General features: G+C 36.0%; 1 protein-coding gene across 1 annotated transcript in view; it reads left to right on the plus strand.

The window, feature by feature from the left end:
* Window positions 1-4,947, plus strand: part of SLC13A1 (solute carrier family 13 member 1) — a 139,992-nt gene extending 135,045 nt beyond the window's left edge. Inside the window, exons 13-15 of the mRNA XM_037056494.1 lie at window positions 318-479; window positions 1,951-2,088; window positions 3,757-4,947. Of these exons, the coding sequence (XP_036912389.1) occupies window positions 318-479; window positions 1,951-2,088; window positions 3,757-3,891 (435 nt within the window). The 3' untranslated portion in view covers window positions 3,892-4,947. The remainder of the gene's footprint in view (window positions 1-317; window positions 480-1,950; window positions 2,089-3,756) is intronic.
* The last annotated feature ends 13,554 nt before the right edge of the window (window positions 4,948-18,501 follow it).

Raw genomic sequence — 18,501 nt, forward strand, 5'->3', positions numbered from 1 at the left:
TTTCAGGCCCTATAGTACTACTCAACTTGTTAAAATGTGGACATATATTGTTTAGGTAAAACTAAAGTTTAATTGAATAAAAGTAGGAGACAGTTCAGACTTCCTACAGTGTGTTGGTAGTGCTAAAACAAAAACACTGAAAGTGTCTCCATGTCAAAGCCGCCTGGATCTACCACACCGTGGGGATACATGAGAGATTGAAATTGCATTTTAGAGAATGAGTTCTTAGAGCAAGTAATGGTTCTTATACATTTAAAGTGTGTGTATCAAAATGAGTTATTAATGAGTAACAAATATTGCAAATTTGTTTTTTTCAGATCTCAGGACTGTCTGACTGGATAGGAAATAAATTATCTCCCATAGGATCATTACCAGTGTGGCTGATAATTCTGATTTCCTCTTTGCTTGTCACCTCTCTAACAGAGGTAGCCAGCAACGCAGCTACCATCACTATCCTCCTCCCAATATTAGCTACAATGGTGAGTATTGCATTTATTCCATTGGTACGCTTCACCAGAAGAGCAGTGTTCTACTGGCTTGTTCTCATGTTATGGTATAGAATTATTTTGAACCCTAATGCTCCCCCTGGAAGTAATTTAAAGAGTGGTCCTTATTTGCTTTAATACCTTTTAGGAGACCCTAACTCAGGAAAACTCTTTTCTTCCACATTTAAGCAGCAGGGTATTAACCATTTACCTTTTCTCCACCCAGATTTTTTATTTGCAGATAAATGGGAGGGTAAACCTAGATCCTTTCCAGGTATGAGACTCTGGGATTCAATGTTTCCTGGCAAATTTACTATTTAGGCCTCTAACTCTGACACTTCTCCCTCCAGAAGATTATTTCTGAGAAGTGCTTCATATAAGTGATTTGCAAATGAATGAAAATCTAGGCTTATACTTCAGTCTTCATGCTTAAATATCTTAGACACAGTTCTCTACTGTCCAGGGAAGAATTTTCAAAGATAAATAAGAAGCAGGTTTGCAAGGAGAGAGAGGGAAAGGCTGTCTTTCCTCCTTCTCCCCACCTAACTAGCAATTACAAGAGATAGCTTTAAGTAAATGTTTTTCTTATTAGGACAGATGGGTTTGGTGAAAAGAAAGTGATTTAAATTAAGAAGGATTGCCCTTCAGGAATTTTTCTGCTATCAGCTCAAGGGGCATATGTTGGCATTCTTGAGCTGCTTCTTCAAATTAGAAAAATGTTCAGAATTTAAATTGGCAAAATATTATTTATGGTTTTTCCTGGTTTTTATTTCTCAACATAGAGCAGTTAGAAAATTATGTGATAAATTAGAATCATATTAATTCTTCTTCGGTGATCATCTTTAAGCAAATTTTAAATTATGTATGTCACAAAAGCAGGGAAGTTAATGGAATGAGTAGAAGCTTTGGAGCCAGGGGGACCTGAGAACTTTCCTAAGCTCTACTGCTTGTCACCTGTGTGTTTGACAAGTTACTTTAGACTTTCTGAGCCTCAGTTTCTTTATCTGTTATTTGGGGCTATACTAGCTATTTCATAAGTTCATTGGGAACTTTGAGTTATATGCATGTATATATACAGTTTCTTATATTATTTCATACATTATTTATAATATATGTAAATTTGTATATTATATAAACACATATTATATATATATATGAAAACACAGCATAGCACCTATTATTCAATAAATAATAAATATTCATTGTTTTTATTTAGTTTTTGGAATAAATAACACATTTCTAAACAAACTGAGCTATAATACTTAAATGGGCACTGTTAAACATGAACAATAGGAAGAGACACATTCTGAAAAATATTCTTGAAGTTATAACTGCATTTATGTATAATTTTATGTCTTTAGGTTTCATCCTGCTTCTGGGAAATTTGTTATTATAATTAGGTTCATTTTGATGCTTGGTGCATCTCAAAACTTATCTTGGGCTCCTTTTTTATCTTTTCTAATAGGCTGAAGCCATTCATGTGAACCCTCTTCATATTTTGCTACCTTCCACTCTTTGTACTTCATTTGCAGTCCTCCTACCAGTAGCAAATCCACCCAATGCCATTGTTTTTTCATATGGCCATCTAAAAGTTATGGACATGGTGAGTAAGCTGAAAGAATACTGTCAGGTTCAGTAGCTGTTTCTTGCAATGCCTTAGGTTCTCTCTTCTTTTTTATATTAATCAACTGCCATGAAAGCATGGCTTGAGTTCTGCTTCTGAGAGCAATTATGTGACTGGCCGTAGAATCATTTTTAAGAGTGATAGCCTGAAGCACTGTGTCATTGAATTTACAGTCAAGAATACAGAGATATAGAATGTACCAGTAATGCCCTGGAAGAAGGGAAAGAGCCTAAAATATGCCCAACACAATGACTTAAACTTGCATGTCAAGACTAGATTTAACTTGACCTAGGCAAATGAAGATAGAGGGTTAATGAAATTTAGCAATCAACCACTGTGGCTTGCTATCAGAAATATTTATGCAATTGACGTTTGCTCTGAAAAAGACGTGAGACTCAGTGCCTGCCTGATGAAAAGTCATCTTTCCTGTTCTGATTCTAATAGCAACACCTGAAGTGAAAGCACAAGGAAGTGCTCATAGAAAATTTAAGTGACAAAACATGCCCATTTTTGTCAAATACAAAAGTTGTGCTAGTCAAGAGTACCTTGAGAATATTTTAGTGTCCCCTAAATTTTGGTAGACAACTTCCAAACCAAAACAAACAAGAATATAACCAAAGCAAATTCCATGAGCTTGCTATTCAAATGCAATTTCAAGTTAAGTCTAGCTCCCTTCTTTCCACACAAGCTGCTAAACTCCGGCAAGGTAAGAATTCTGGAAATGCTTCTAGGCAGGAGTTATATAATATCATTTTAGTAAAGAAAATTTGCATAACATAAGCAATGCCCTATGTATGTGAATTTAAAAAAAGGTTCTGGAAATAAGTAAGTGGCTTGCATGGGCAGAAAAGGGGCTCTATGTAGTGGTCACTGCTAGGTATCCTCTTTTTGATTTGGGCTCCGTGTTTTAATACTGATAATGTAAAGATAAGCTGCTTTCTTTGCAAAGAGCTAGATAGTAAATATTTGAGGCTCTGTGGGCATATGGTCTCTGTCATGACTGCTCAACTCTGCCATTGTATCATGAAAGCAGCAACAACAATTTGTAGACAAATGTGTGTGCTTGTGGTCCCACAAAACTTGATTTACAAAAACAGTTCACGGGCAATAGTTTGATGGCCTCTGTTTGAATGGATAGGAAGCAACTTGGAGATTGTTTAATAGACACCAGAATGATGATGTCAGAGCTAGAAAAATGGGAATTCTAAGAAAGATGATTAGATGTGGCATTATTAAACCTCAATAAAAGAATACTGAAGGGAAAATTATTAACAATGTTGACTACTAAGGATCCAGTTTTCATTTAGTGACCTGAAATTTATCCACCAAAATAAAAAACCATGAAACTCAAATTTTGATCTTAAATGATATGACATATTTTTTAAAGAGATTTTTCTCAAATCAGAATGATCAGTAAGTATATTCCTAAGAGGAACCTCTCTGAGACTCTTCAGGTAAATGGTGTTAGGGTGGGGACAGATGATCTTTTGACATGAATGGAAAAACTCCTTGTTTTATGAAATCAACATTTTATACTAATCATTTAGTATGCACATAAATATGACAGATGCCTTCTGTAATGGCATTCCAATTTTCCCACAAGTTTTCTTTTCAGGAGACTGACATTTATGCTCTTCCCTGTTCAAGGTTAAAGCTGGACTTGGCGTTAAAATTGTGGGTGTCGCTGTGGTGATGTTTGGCATGTTCACCTGGATTGTGCCCATATTTGACCTCTACACTTACCCTTCCTGGGCTCCTATAAACAGTACAACCAACCCATGATATCAGTGATCTGGCCATTCTGTGGTACTTTTTGGGAACCATTAAGAATTCACTGCAGAATTTATCTCTGAAAACTGATGACACATTTAAATCAGCCCTGGTGTAGCTGCTGTAGTTCCAGTGAAGTCCCAAAACCTGTTGTCAGTTGAGTTCATGTTTCCTGTGAGGTGCAGCCAAAGAGTTTCTGAGTGTCTTCATCAAGAAGCCTACGGTTGTGATTTTGCTCATGGGCCATATGCCTCCTGCTTCATCGTAAGAATAATTTATAACTTGACCTTCAAAAAGTTTAGGTCATTTGTTTCACCTTACTGTTTGGGTTCAGTATAACATTTCAAATGCCAATTTATTATTTGAGAAACTTCCCATGAAGCTATAAGTAGAAAATAAAATAAACAAGTTAATTAGGTCCTTGGATAAATTATTTCTGTAGTGTCATTAAAGGGAATTTTGTGAAAAACCAAAGTTGTGGTCATCTGGTGGTGAAAAAGCAAAGTTCTAAATAAATATGAATCCACTAAACAACAGAAAACTCATACATAAGGACCAATTTCTATTTGACCCTATGGTCAGAGTAATATAATTCTTATTGTTATGATTTCAGTGTACAGAGAAATAAATTTTGTAGATGTATGATTTGCACTATTAACACAGTATTGTTAGAAAAAAAGCTGAACACTGTAAAACTATTAACATACTTATGTATATGTATAACAATTTCATTTGTGTTTATCTTATTTTAGTAATACCTGTTATCATATATTAAAAAGGAGATTCCAAAATTTAAATGAGTTATCACTCTCTGTATACATATGTAGAAAAAAGTCACATAACTTCATTATATTAACACTGAAATAAAATACCTGAGGGAAAATAAAAAATGAAAAATTAAAACTATTAATAGATCTACAAAGAGAAAAATAAATTATTTATGGGCAAAACAAAAAGAGAAAAGAAGTGATCATTGAAACAAAAGTAGGGAGGAAATAATCCTCTGGCACTCAAGATCTGAAAGAACAGAGTCTATTGGCATTTCAAAGTTAGACTAAAGGGGGAAAATGACAATCAAAAACAAAAAAAAAAGATTTGTGTATGGTTAAAAAAAAAACCTTTGCTATGTTTTGGAACTGCCCCTTGATCCAGTGATCCCACTTCTGGGAATATATCCTAAGAATCCCAAAACACCAGTCTGGAAAAATATATGCACACTTACGTTCATAGCAGCATTATTTACAATAGCCAAGATCTGGAAATAGCCCAAGTGTCCATCAGTGATGAGTGGATAAAAAAGCTGTGGTACATTTACACGTGGAACACTACCCAGCCATGAAAAAGAAGGAACTCTTACTTTTGGCAACAGGGTGGATGACTCTTGATAGTATTATGCTAAGTGAAATAAGCCAGTCAGAGAAAGACAAATAACATATGATCTCAGTTATATGTAGAATGTAATGAACAAAATAAATTGATGAATAAAACAGAAACAGAGGCATGGATACAGGGAACAGACTGACAGCTGTCAGAGGGGAGAGGGAAAAGAGAACTGAATAAAAGAAGATGAAGGGATTAGCCAAAGAACATATCTTCATTACATCTAGACACACACAACAGTGTGGTGATGGCCAGAGGGATGGGAGTGGGAGCTGGGTGGAAGTGCCCAAAGTGGGGGAAATGGGAACATCCGTAATAGTGTCAACAATAAAAATAATGCTTACTTACATACTTGACTTATTAAAAGAAAAATATGCTTTAAAAAACCTTGATATTTTTAATTTTTATGAAAGTCATCAGATCTGATTTAATTTTTTGTAAATTAAATATAGTAAAGATGAATTTTTTAAATGGAATATGTTTCTTTAAGAAAGTATATGATAAATTGTCCATGTTCATTATTTGTTTATTAATTAGTCAATGTAAACTTAATAATTTCATTAAAAAATTTGTCCCTTTAAACCTTAAAATATAATATTGCTTCTTTGTGTATATCTCCTATGTTCATTCACCTCTTCCCTTCCTTGTCAAATGTTACACATTTATTTATGATCTAATGATAATGTATTTATTACATTTTTGCTCATTTCTAGCCAATTTATCACTGCTTAATTGTATGATGAATACATTTTTATGATGAAAAAGATAATGATTTTTCAAATTATAATGAATAAGTTTTGCTCTAAAGAAAATAATATAAACATTTTCATGAATTACTTCTAACATCTGCCAACTGAGTACAGAATAAATAATACTTAGTCAAAATGTGTTTAAGTGAACTACCTAGTTCTCCTGCTACATCTTTTATGTTTGGTTGATATATCAAAAAATTAGCATTTAGCATTTCACCCATTTAGCATTTCCCCAATTTACATTAAGTTCTCAGGCTCTGTTAGACTGAGAGTTGTGTACTGTCTTTGAAAGTTTCCAAAAGACAACCTTAACAGATGACAAAAAAAATCTTCGTCCTCCCACTTGTGTTAGTGTTTTTGATATTATCTTGATCCTTACTTAGGATTAATTAGACATTTCTGTCATTGTAAATCCCAGTATTTTACTTAGGATTAGACCTTACCTAGATAAGAGTAGCAATTTCACTAAGTACCTGAGTACTGTCTGTTCATCTGAGTACCCAGAGGGTTTAACTGGCCTATGTACATCCTCCACTCACCCCAGCTCTCTGTGTGGTGCCAGCATCTCTAGATTTCATACTTCCTTTCAAATATGTGCCCTGCTTCCACCCTACTTGGTATCCAGGGCTTTGTTCTCTCCTTTGTAGCCTGGGAGGTGAGTACTATACTTTTAGCCAATAATACTAATTAAACCTATTGCCAAAATTTGATAAAATAATACCATGTTACATTAATTGTATCTTAACATGTGTAGTACTGATTGTTATATATAAAGGACTATATATACACACTTCCCTTTCCTTCTCTCTAGAACTAGATAAATAAAATATTAAAAAAATAAAAATAGTTTCAAATGCGCTTGGGCCCTTCAGAAGAATCAGATTCTGTGTTTGTTAGAATCTCTAAGTATAGTGGCTTCTTACAGTACTCATACACAGAGAAGTTACCAATAGTTTTATACATGTACTGTATGTTATGTGGTCTAGAAATAAAATTTTAAATAAAGCTGGCAAATGGCCTTATAGTCCATGCAATGTTTTTTCAACTCCAAGTTATCTTGAAGAGAGTGAGTAAAAATTTAGGTGGAAAAAGCTTGGGACAGAGAGAAGAGATGTTCTAAATACAGCATGTTTGACTTCTCTAAACATGACTGCCAAGAAATCTGTTTCTAATTTGGAGACCTCAGTTTCTCAAATAATTTTTTTATCTTTTAGATGTTGGGCTTCCAGATTAGCTTCCAGGAATCTTCCTTCACTCCCACTTATTGAGGGTGGTTCATTAAATGAATAATAAATAATGACAGGTTATTCCTCAAGGTCTGGGAAGTCATATTGACTACAGTTCTTGACATTCTTTTCCATAAACTTTTAATTCCCATCTCAGCTGTAAAAGTAATTGCTTTTCAGTCAGAATAGGGGGTTCACAGAGAGTGGGCAGTTCTTTCATCAGGGAATGTGATAAGTTTCTCTGGAATATTCTCATTCCCCTTCACACAAACCCTGTGTTGGCTCTTCTTCAGAATTGGAACAGGACCAGCATCCATCATCAGAACTGGAACTTGACATTCTCTTATTACTGAAACTATCATCAGGACTATATGTGAGCTTTCATGTATTAGATAATTTACACTTTGGTCTAAAGCCAGCTTTATAGTTCATATATTTTTGAAGCTAGCATTACTTGCATTTACCTCCCATTTTCTCAAATCCAGAACTGTGAATGTTATAAAAAACAGAAGTCTCAGTGGTCCCTGTTTGCATCCCATCTTCTGCATCCATTTTCCTTATCTTCAAATTTTCACTTGACAAAAAATGTGAGCAGCTCTGGTTGGATGGTTCACTCTGTTGGAGGGTCATCCTGTACACCAGAAGGTTGACAGTTCAATTCTTTGTCAGTGCATCTACATAAGTTGTATGTTTGATTCCCCATCAGGGCTTATTCCTAGGTTGTGGGTTCAGTCCCTGTTGGGGCACATACAGGAGGCAACTGATCAATGTTTCTCTCTAACATTGATGTTTCTCTCTCTTCTCTTTCTATGTCTCTCATTTTCTCTCCCTCTAAAAATTGAAAAGATATCCTCAGGTGAAAATTTAAAAAAAGGAATGTAAACAAAGAATGAAAACTGTATAAAATTCCATAAAGTGCTTTGAGTATTTCTAGTAGCTTGCCTTTTAAAATCTGATATTAGTCAAGAAATTTACAAAATAAAAAGCAAGTTTAAAAGAAAGCATTTTAACTATTAATCTTTAATATATCTCCTGGAAAGTGAGGATAATAAGTAAACACTGAAGTACTAGTTGCTATAATATGCTGTTGTATCTTTGCAACCTCCCCTGAATCTATTCTCCAAATATGATGGATATTGAATCATTACTCAGGTGATCCTATATATTCAATAAAAATATTGAAAGAAGTTTAAAACCGACTTTAAACTTACATTTTTGAATATTAAGGTAGAGCCAGACTAAATGATCTACTTAACTTCAAGACTTAGACACAGCAGTCAAAACTATGATGTATTGCCCTGGCTGGTGTAGCTAAGTGGATTGAGCCCGAGCCTGCGAACCTCACGATCATGGTTCGATTCCCAGTCAGGGCACATGCCTGGGTTGCAGGCCAGTTCCCAGCAGGGAACTCATGAGAGGCAATCATACATTGATATTTCTCTCCTTCTTTCCTTCCCTTCCCCTCTAAGGATAAATAAATAAAATATTTAAAAAAAACTATGATGTATTGGCAAAGGCATAGACACATATATAAATGACACAGAATACAAAACCTAGAAATAGTCTGATATAATACTCCTAATTCATTTTTTACAAAAGTAGAAAAACAACTTAACATAGGAAAGATACTCACCCTTTCAACAAAAGGTGCTAGAGAGGTAGACATTCATAGAGGAAATGAATTTTTTAAACTTTGACTTAACTCAAAATAAAAAGTTAACTCAAAATGAACCATGGACCTACATACTTAAGTAAAATACAAAATAAAACTTTAGGAAAAAGTATAAAGTCTTCAGGATGTAGGACTTTGTAGGGTTGTTAGACTTTACACCAAAAGCACCATCCATAAAAGCAAAAATTAATAAATTAAGCATCAAAATTAAAACTCATGCTCAGCAAAAAAACTTTAAGAGGGTTAAAAAATAAAGAATGGGAAAATATTTTCAGAACACATAGACTAATACTGGTAATATATAAAAAACTGTTAAACCTTGTAAACAAACAATCCAATTAGAAAATGGCAACAAACAGTCATGTCTGTGACTAGTCTAAGACTGACAGCAGGCTGCCAGACAAAGACAGGCAGAGACATATCTTGTGGTCACTTGGGACATTTGCTGACACATCACTGTACCCAGTGCTGATAAAACTCAGCATTGCAGAGCAGCTGGGACCATCCTAGGTGTATCCAAGCCCACAGGAAGCAGCCACGAACTGTGTATTGTTTTTAACAGTCTGGTGAGGGCTAGATGTGGTCAGTACCTGACATTGGCTTACATCAGCCTCAGACAATATCATAGCTATATCCAAAGGGAAAACCCAGTGGAAGTCCTATCTACTTATTTGTCCTAAACTCTTTTGGAAAGAATAAATAGTGCCTGAGACTAGATTAAGACTGACTGCCAGCCAGCAGGTAGAGACAGGAAGAGGTGGATCCTGTGCTGATGGATCCTGGTGACTTGGGACATTTGCTGATACATCCCTGGACCCAGTGCTAATAAAACCCAGCTTTGCAGAGCAGATGGGCCCATCCTTGGTGCAGCCCAGGCTGAATGACTCAGCTACAAACTTTAGATCATTTGTAGCTTCAAACAGGCTGCTGTGGGCTAATATGAACAGCACCTGACATAGGCTTACAGCAACTTCAGACAATATCAGAGCCATATCCAAAGGGAGAATCGACAAGCACTAAATTCTGCTGAGACAAATTCTACTTTGTTCTTTTTCATTAATTTTGTTATTTTTTCTTTTCATAGCTTTAAAAATTATTTTTTCTATTTTTCCTTTTCTTCAATTTTTTTCTTTCATTTCTCTTATTTTACTCTTACCTTTAATTAACCAAATGTGCCCTTCTACTTTTCTTTTCTTGTTTTTGTTATTTTTTCTTTTATTGTCCCTTTTTCCTGTTTTCCTCTTTCAATTCATTATTCATATTAGTTCTCATCCTTTCCTCCTCCCATTATCACTTTTCTGTCCTTTGTTCTTCTCTTATTCTTTTCCTTTTTCTCCTCTTCTGTAATATTCTATTTCTCTTTCCACTTTTATTATTCTCTGATCCTTTGTCTTTGATATTGTTGTTGCTATTCAGGGGGGATTTCCATGTTTTGATCTCATTTTTTGTGTTACTTTGTTTCGTTCTGTCAGAACCTGTACAACAGTGTACATGATGTGGTGGGGGTTGAGCCTTTCCGTAGGCCATTTGCAAAGGAGATCCCACCAATGAGCAGGCAACAACATTCAAGACCCATATCAACAAAAGAGTCTATATATACCACACAAAGTGCATTCCTAAAGCATCCAGATCAGGAGAACAAGGAGTCTGCACAACTGGGTCCCAAAAGACTCTTATCTCATAAGCCCACTCCACATGACAGGGAGTCAAAGCAGACCTATCTAGCACATAAAAACAAACAAAAAGAAACAGTTAATATGGGAAGACAAAGAAACAACTGCTAAACAAAAGAAAAGGAGGACTTCCCAGAAAGAGAGCTAAATGAAATAGAGGGAAAAAAATTATCAGACATAGAGTTCAAAGTAATGTCTATAAGAATGTTCAAGGAACTTAATGAGACTAACATCAGCATGAAAAAAGACATGGAAAATATAAGAACCAGTGGAAATACAGAGTTCAATGAAGAATATTCTAGAATGAATAAAAGCAGGCTAGTGAAAGCAGAGGATGCAGTGATTTGGAAGACAACATGAAAAAAACACCCAGTCAGAAAAAAAATGAAAAAAGATTGAAAAAGAACAAGAATAATTTAAGACAATAACTTGTCTTAAATAAATTATTTAAATGAAATAATTTAATAATTTGGGAAACATGAAACATAATAATATTCACATCATAGAAATACCAGAAGGAAAGGAAAAGGAACAAAGGATAGAATGCCTGTTTGAAGAGAAAATGACAGAAAACTTCCCTAACTTGGTAAGGGAATCATGTAGGTTCAGGAAGCACAGAGAATCCCAAAGAGCCCCACACCAAAACACATCATAATTAAAATGGTAGTTTAAAAACCAAGAGAATCTTAAAGGCAGCAAAAGAGAAACAGGTACCTGGAAAGGAGCTCAAACAAGGTTGTCAGCTGATTTATCAATAGAAAGTCTATAGTCCAGAAGGAACTTGCATTAAACATTCAAAGCAGTAAAAACCAAGGACCTACAAACAAGACCATTCTATTCAGCAAGGCTCTCATTTAAAAAGGAAGGTGAAATAATGAGGAGATTCCCAGACCCCCAAAAAGGCGGGGGGAGCTGAAGGAGTACATTTCCAACAAAACCAGCATGGCAAGAGATGTTAAAGGGACTGCTTTAGAAGAAGAAATATATAGACAGAGGAACATAAGTACAAAGGGGAAAATGAAAATGAATAAGTACCTATCAATAACAATCTTAAATGTAAATGAATTGAATGCTCCAACCAAAAGACATAGGGTAGCTGAATGGATAAGAAAACATTATCCTCATATGTGATGTCAACAAGAGACCCACCTGAGAACAAAAGATGTACACAGACTGAAACTGAAGGGGTGAAAAAAAATATTCCAAGCAAATGGACATGAAAAAAAAAAGCTGAGGTAGCAATAATCTATCTGACAAAATGACTTCAAAACAAAGACAATAACAAGAGGTAGAAAAGGTCACAACATAATACTTAAGACATCAGTCCAGCAAGAGAATATAACTCTTGTAAACAGGTATGCACTCAATATAGGAGTACCTAAATATATAAAGAGAATCTTGGAAGACTTTAAGAAAGATGACTTCTGGCTAAGATGGAGGCATAGGTAGATACACTTTGCCTCCTCGCACAACCAAAAGAAGGACAACACCAAATTTAAAAAAATAACAAGAACTACCAGTAAATCAAAATATATGAAAGTCCAACAACCAAGAAGTTAAAGAAGAAACATTCATTCAGACCTATAGGAGGGAAGAAGTTGGGCAGCCAGGATGAAGAGGACACACAGCAAGGTGGTAGTTGAAAGACTGGGACAAGCGAGGTGGTGGCGGACAGACTGGGTGGTCCCACATTTGCATGCAGATAAACTGGAAGGAACAACCGCAGAGTGAGACAGACTGCACAACCTAGGGTTCTAGTATGGGGAGATAAAGCCTCTAAACCTCTGACTGTAAAAACCTGTGGGAGTTGTGGTGGTGGGAGAAATGCCTAACCTCACAGGAGAGTTCTTGGGAAAGACCCATGGGGTCCTAGAACATATACAAAACTACTCACCTGGGAATTAGCAGCAGAAGGACCCAATTTGATTGTGGGTGCCGGGGAAGTGACTGAAAGCTAGCTGAGACCTGAGCAAACAGCACTATTTCTTCTCAGACCCCTGCCCTACATACAGTAACACAATGCGGTGACATGGGTTGCCCCTACCTTGTGAATACCTATGGCTCTGCCCTTTACTATGTACAAGCATGCTGAGACAAAAAAGAAATATGGTCCAAATGAAAGAACAGATCAAAGCTCCAAATATAGAACTAAGCAATGAAGAGATAACCAACCTATCAGATGCAGAGTTAAAAACACTGGTAATCAGGATGCTCACAAAAATGGTTTACTATCATCACAAAATAGAGGAAGAAGTAAAGGCTATGCAAAGTGAAATAAAGGAAAATGAACAGGGAATCAACAGTGATGGGAAGGAAACCTGGACTCAAACCAAGAGGTTAGACCTGAAAGAAGAAATACACACTCAACCAGAACACAGTGAAGAAACAAGAATTCAAAAGAATGAGGACAGGCTTAGGAACCTCCAGGACAACTTTAAACATTCCAACATCCAAATCATAGGGATGCCAGAGGAGAAGAGAAACAGCAAGAAATTGAAAACTTATTTGAACAAATAATGAAGGAGAACTTCCCCAGTCTGGCAAAGGAAATAGACTTCCAGGAAATCCAGGAAACTCAGAGAGTCCCAAAGAAGTTGGACCCAAGAACGAACACACCAAGGCACATCATAATTACATTACCCCATATTAAAGATAAGGAGAGAATCTTAGAAGCAACAAGAGAAAAGAACACAGCTGCCTACAAAAGAGTGCCTATAAGGCTATCAGCTGATTTCTCAGAAGAAACCTTGCAGGCAAGAAGGGGCTGGAAAGAAGTATTCAAAGTCATGAAAGGTAAGGGCCTACACCCAAGATTACTCCATCCAACAAAGCTATCATTAAAATGGAAGGGCAGATAAAGTGCTTCTCAAATAAGGTCAAGTTAAAGAAGTTCAAAAGACACTGAAATAGAGAACAGGGGGACAGTGACCAGAGGGGAGAGGGGAGGGAATTTTAGGGGAAATAGGGGAGGGATTTAGAGGAACAAATATAAAGGATACATGGACAACAACTAAGAAGGGTGGTAATGGGAGGGGGGAGCATGGGGGGGATGGGATGGGATGGGAGTAATAGACAGAAAACTGTACTTGAAAAATAATTAAATAAATTAAATTTAAAAAAAAGAAGTTCATCATCATGAAGCCTTTATTATATAAAATGTTAAAGGGACTTATCTAAGAAAAAGAATATGGTTAAAAATATGAACAGTAAAATGACAGCAAACTCATAACTATCAACAACCAAACCTAAAAACAAAATAAAAACAAACTATGCAAACAACTAAAAGAGGAACAGAATTTCAGAAATGGAGATCATATGGAGGGTTGTCAGAGGAAAGGGGCCAGGGGGGGAGCAGGGGAGAAAATGCACAGGGAATAAGTAGCATAAATGGTAGGCACAAAGTAGACAAGGGGAGGTTAAGAATAGCATAGAAAATGGAGAAGCCAAAGAACTTATATGTATGACCCACAGACATGAACTAAGGTGTGGGAATGTGGGTGGGAGTGGGGATTTGGGGGTTCAGCAAAGCTGGACCATCTCAGATGAGAATAATTCTACTAGGACATGATCTGACTGGAAGGAAAAGTAGCCAATCTCTCAGAGGAGAAGGACCTTGAGTCTGTTCTTCAATGGACTTTTATTGGGTTTAATTTGCATAGGAATATAGGGCATATATGTAAAGCTCATCAGTCATTGTCAGGCAGTAATTATCAAGCAATAGATAACATTCAAAGAACTATGCAGGCTTATTCTGAGTCAGGGTCAGATAGATAGAGATAGAGTGTTGTCAAAGAGCCATAAAACTTTGGGAAACAAACTCATTTTATGCTTGGACACTTATCATTTAAATTGAGGGTATTCTTAGCAAAGGAGGTTTCACAGGATTTTATGCATTCTTCTTTAGGCTTGACTATCTCTGGAAATCGCCCATTCCAGCACAGGGCCACACCCACCTCCAGCACTGTCTCAAGCTTAAAATCATGTGGGGGATGTTGGCAGCCAAGAGATTAGGAGACTTTTTACAGATAGAATGAGGACTCAGGCTATGACAAAGCTGGGGGATGAGGGTCCATCACCCCCTATTTCTACAGTCCCCTAAGTCCATCCATGATGGCCCCTTTGAGACTGTGCCTGTCTTAGCTTGTTCATTCTGTGAGAAATTTTACTCATCATTGACTATACAGCCATCCTCTAGGAACCAAGGGGACAGAGGCTGTGCTGCGGGGAGGGTAATTTTTGTCTCCTTAGTAGCTTATGGTCCCAAGATCTTTTTACTCAGCCTTAGCCATGAGGGGTTATAGCCAGAAGGGTTAACCACCCTTCTGAAACCAGGCAGGGTGGTTCCCAACATGGGGGTACAGGGTGGAGGGAAATAAAGGAGAGAAAAAAATAGAACAACTGTAATAGCATAATCAATAAAATATATTTTAAGAAAGAGAAAGAGACCTACAGCAATATGGTCCCTGTGCGTGATTTTAATACTCCAGTGTCAACAATGACAAATCTGCTAGACAAACAATCAACAAGGACATAACAGCATTAAATAATGAACTGTATCAAATGAATTTAGTTGATACTTACAGAACATTTCATCCCAAAGAAGGAGACTACACTTTCTTTTCAAATGCACACAGATCATTCTCAAACAGAGACCACATGATAGGACAGAAAATAAGCCTTAACAAATTCAAGAAAATCAAAGTCATGTCAAGCATTTTCTCAAATCACAATGGCTTGAAACTAGAAATCAACCTCAAGAAAAAAACACAAAATTATTTAAATACATGGAGGCTAAATAATATGTTATTAAGTAACGAATGGACTAACAGTGACATCAAAGAAGAAATTTTTTAAAAACCTGGAAATAAATGAAAACAAACACTCAAAAACCCAAAACCTATGAGACACAGCAAAAGCAGTCCTGAGATGGAAGTTCATGGCATTATGAACCTACCTAAAGAAGACAGAAAAACCTCAAATAAACAACCTAACCTTATACCTTAAAGAACTAGGAAAACAACAACAAACAAAGCCCAGAGTGAGGTGAAGGAAGAATATAATCAAAATCAGAGCAAAAATAAATTACCTAGAGACTAAAAAAAAAATTCCAAAGATTAATGAATCTAGGAGCTCATTCTGTGAAAAGATAAACAAAATTGACAAATCTTTAACCAAACTCATAAAGGAAATCTGAAAAAGGGCCCAAATAATTAAAAGCAGAAGAAAGAGGTGAGGTAAAAACTGATACCACAGAAACACATCTATATGCTAAGAAATTTACAACCTAGGAGAAATGTATAAATTTCTAGAAACATATAATCTTCCAAACTGACTCAGGAAGAAGCAGTGAATAGACCAATAACAACTAGTGGAATTGAATCAATAATAAAAAAAAAATTCTTGGCAGACAAAAGTCCTGGACCAGATGGCTTCACAGGAGAATTTTACCAATCGTTCAAAGAAGAACTAACACCTATCCTTCTCAAAATATTCCGAAAAACTCAAGAAAAAAGGAAGACTTCCAACAACTTTTTATGAGGCCAGTATTATCCTAAACCAGGTAAAAACACAGAAAAGAAAAAAATTATAGGCCAATATCTCTGGTGAACATAGATGCTAGAATCCTCAACAAATTGTTATTAGAACAGATCCAGCAATACACTAACCTAATCAACAAAACAAACAAGCAAGGAAAATATAACCAGAGACATTGAAGTTAAGAACAAAAGGACAGTAACCAGAGGGGAGATGGGAGGGGATAATGGGAAGAAAGTATGAAGGCTTTTCAGGAACAACTATAATGTATATACGAACAAAACCAAGGGGGGTGGAGTCAGGGGAGGAAGGTGGGGTGGCTGGGGTTGATGGGAGAGAGTTGGTGGGAAAAGGCACACAACTGTACTTGAACGACAATAAAATAAAATAAATGGAAAAAAATCATACAACACAATCATGTGAGATTTATTCCAGGGAAGCAGGATGCTACAATATTCACAATCAATAAATGTGATAATTTACATAAACAAGTGAAAAACAAAAATCACCTGATCATATCAATAAATGCAGAAAAAACTTTTGATAAAATGCAACACCCAGTTATGATAAAAACTCAGCAAAAACTCATCAAAGTGGAAATAGAGTGAGCATACCTCAATATATAAGGTCCATATCCACAAAACTATAGCAACATCATACTCAATCAGCAAAAAACCAAAAGCATTTCCCTTAAGATCAGGAATGACATATGGATGTCTGCTTTCACCATTCTGATTCGACATAGTAATGAAATTCCTACCCACAGAATTCAGAAACAAAAAAGAAATAAAAAGCATCCAAATTAGAAAGGAGGAAGTAAATCTATCATTATTAGCAGAAGACATGATATTGTACAAAGAAAACCCCAAGACTCCACCAAGAAACTGTTAGACCTAACAAATAAATTAGTGAAGTATCAAAATGCAAAACTGATGTTCAGAAATTGGTGACATTTTTATACACAAATAATGAACTATCCAAAAGAGAAATTAAGAAAACAATCTCACTTACTACTGCAGGGAAAAAAATACCTAGGAATAAATTTCACCATGGATTTCAAGAATTAACATTATTAAAATGTCCATATTACCTAAAGCAATTTATGGTTTAATGCAATCCATATTAAAATAGCAGTAACATATTTCACAGATCTAGAACAAATATTCCAAAAATTTATATGGAGCCAAAAAAAGCACCAAAAAGCTTCAGCACTCTGGAGAAAGAACACAGTTGGAGGTGTCACGCCTGATATTAGACTATACTACAAGTCAAAACAGCCAGGAACTAGCATAGGAACAAGCATGTAGATCAATGAAATGAAGCAGAAATCCCAGAAACAAACCTGTGCCTTTATGGTCAATTAACATCTGACATAGGAAGCAAGAGCATGCAATGGAGTAAAGACAGTCTCTTCAATAAGTGGTGTTGGGAAAATTGGACAGGTGCATGCAAAAAAAAATTGATACTAGACCACCTTCTTACACCACATAGAATACACTCAAAATGGATTGAAGACTTTAATATAAGTTGTGAAACCATATAAATTCTAGAAGAAAACATAGGCAATAAAATCTCACACATCTCTCATGGAAATGTTGTTGCTGATGTTTCTCCTCAGGCAAGGGAAACAAAAGAAAAAAGAAACATGTAACTACATCAAACTAAAAAGCTTTTTCAAAAGAAACCATCAAGTGGTATCTCATTGTGGTTTTAATTTGCATCTCTCTGATAGCTAGCGATATCGAGCATCTTTTCATGAGTCTCATTTGAGCATCTTTTCATGTGTCTCTGGATCCTCTGTATGTCCTCCAGAATCCAGAGACACATGAAAAGATGCTCGATATCATAAACAAAGAAACAAACAACAAGTGCTGGAGAGGTTGTGGAGAAAAGGGGACTCTAGTTCACTGTTGGTGGGGTTGCAGACTGGTTGAGCCACTATGGAAAACAGTATGGAATTTTCTAAGAAAACTAAAAATGAACGTGCCTTTTGACACAGCAATTCCACTATTAGGAGCATATCCTAAGAACCCTGAAGCACCAATCCAAAGAACCTATGCACCCCAATGTTCATAGCAGCACAATTTACCATAGCCAAAAGTTGGAAGCAACCTAGATGCCCATCAGTAAATGCCTGGATCAAAAAGCTATGGTACATTTAAACAATGGAATTCTATGCTGCAGAAAGGAAGAAGGAACTCCTACCCTTTGCAACATCATGGATGGAACTGGAAAGCATTATGCTGAGCGAAATGAGCCAGGCGGTGAAAGACAAATACCATATGATCTCACCTTTAACAGGAATCTAAACAACAAAACAAACAAGCAAGCAAAATATGACCAATGACACTCAAATATGGAGCAGGCTGACAGGGTCCAGAGGG

This window comes from Sturnira hondurensis, unplaced genomic scaffold (assembly GCF_014824575.4).
Source record: "Sturnira hondurensis isolate 20B ecotype Veracruz unplaced genomic scaffold, ASM1482457v3 Scaffold0008992, whole genome shotgun sequence".
In the NCBI taxonomy this organism is placed as follows: domain Eukaryota; kingdom Metazoa; phylum Chordata; class Mammalia; order Chiroptera; family Phyllostomidae; genus Sturnira; species Sturnira hondurensis.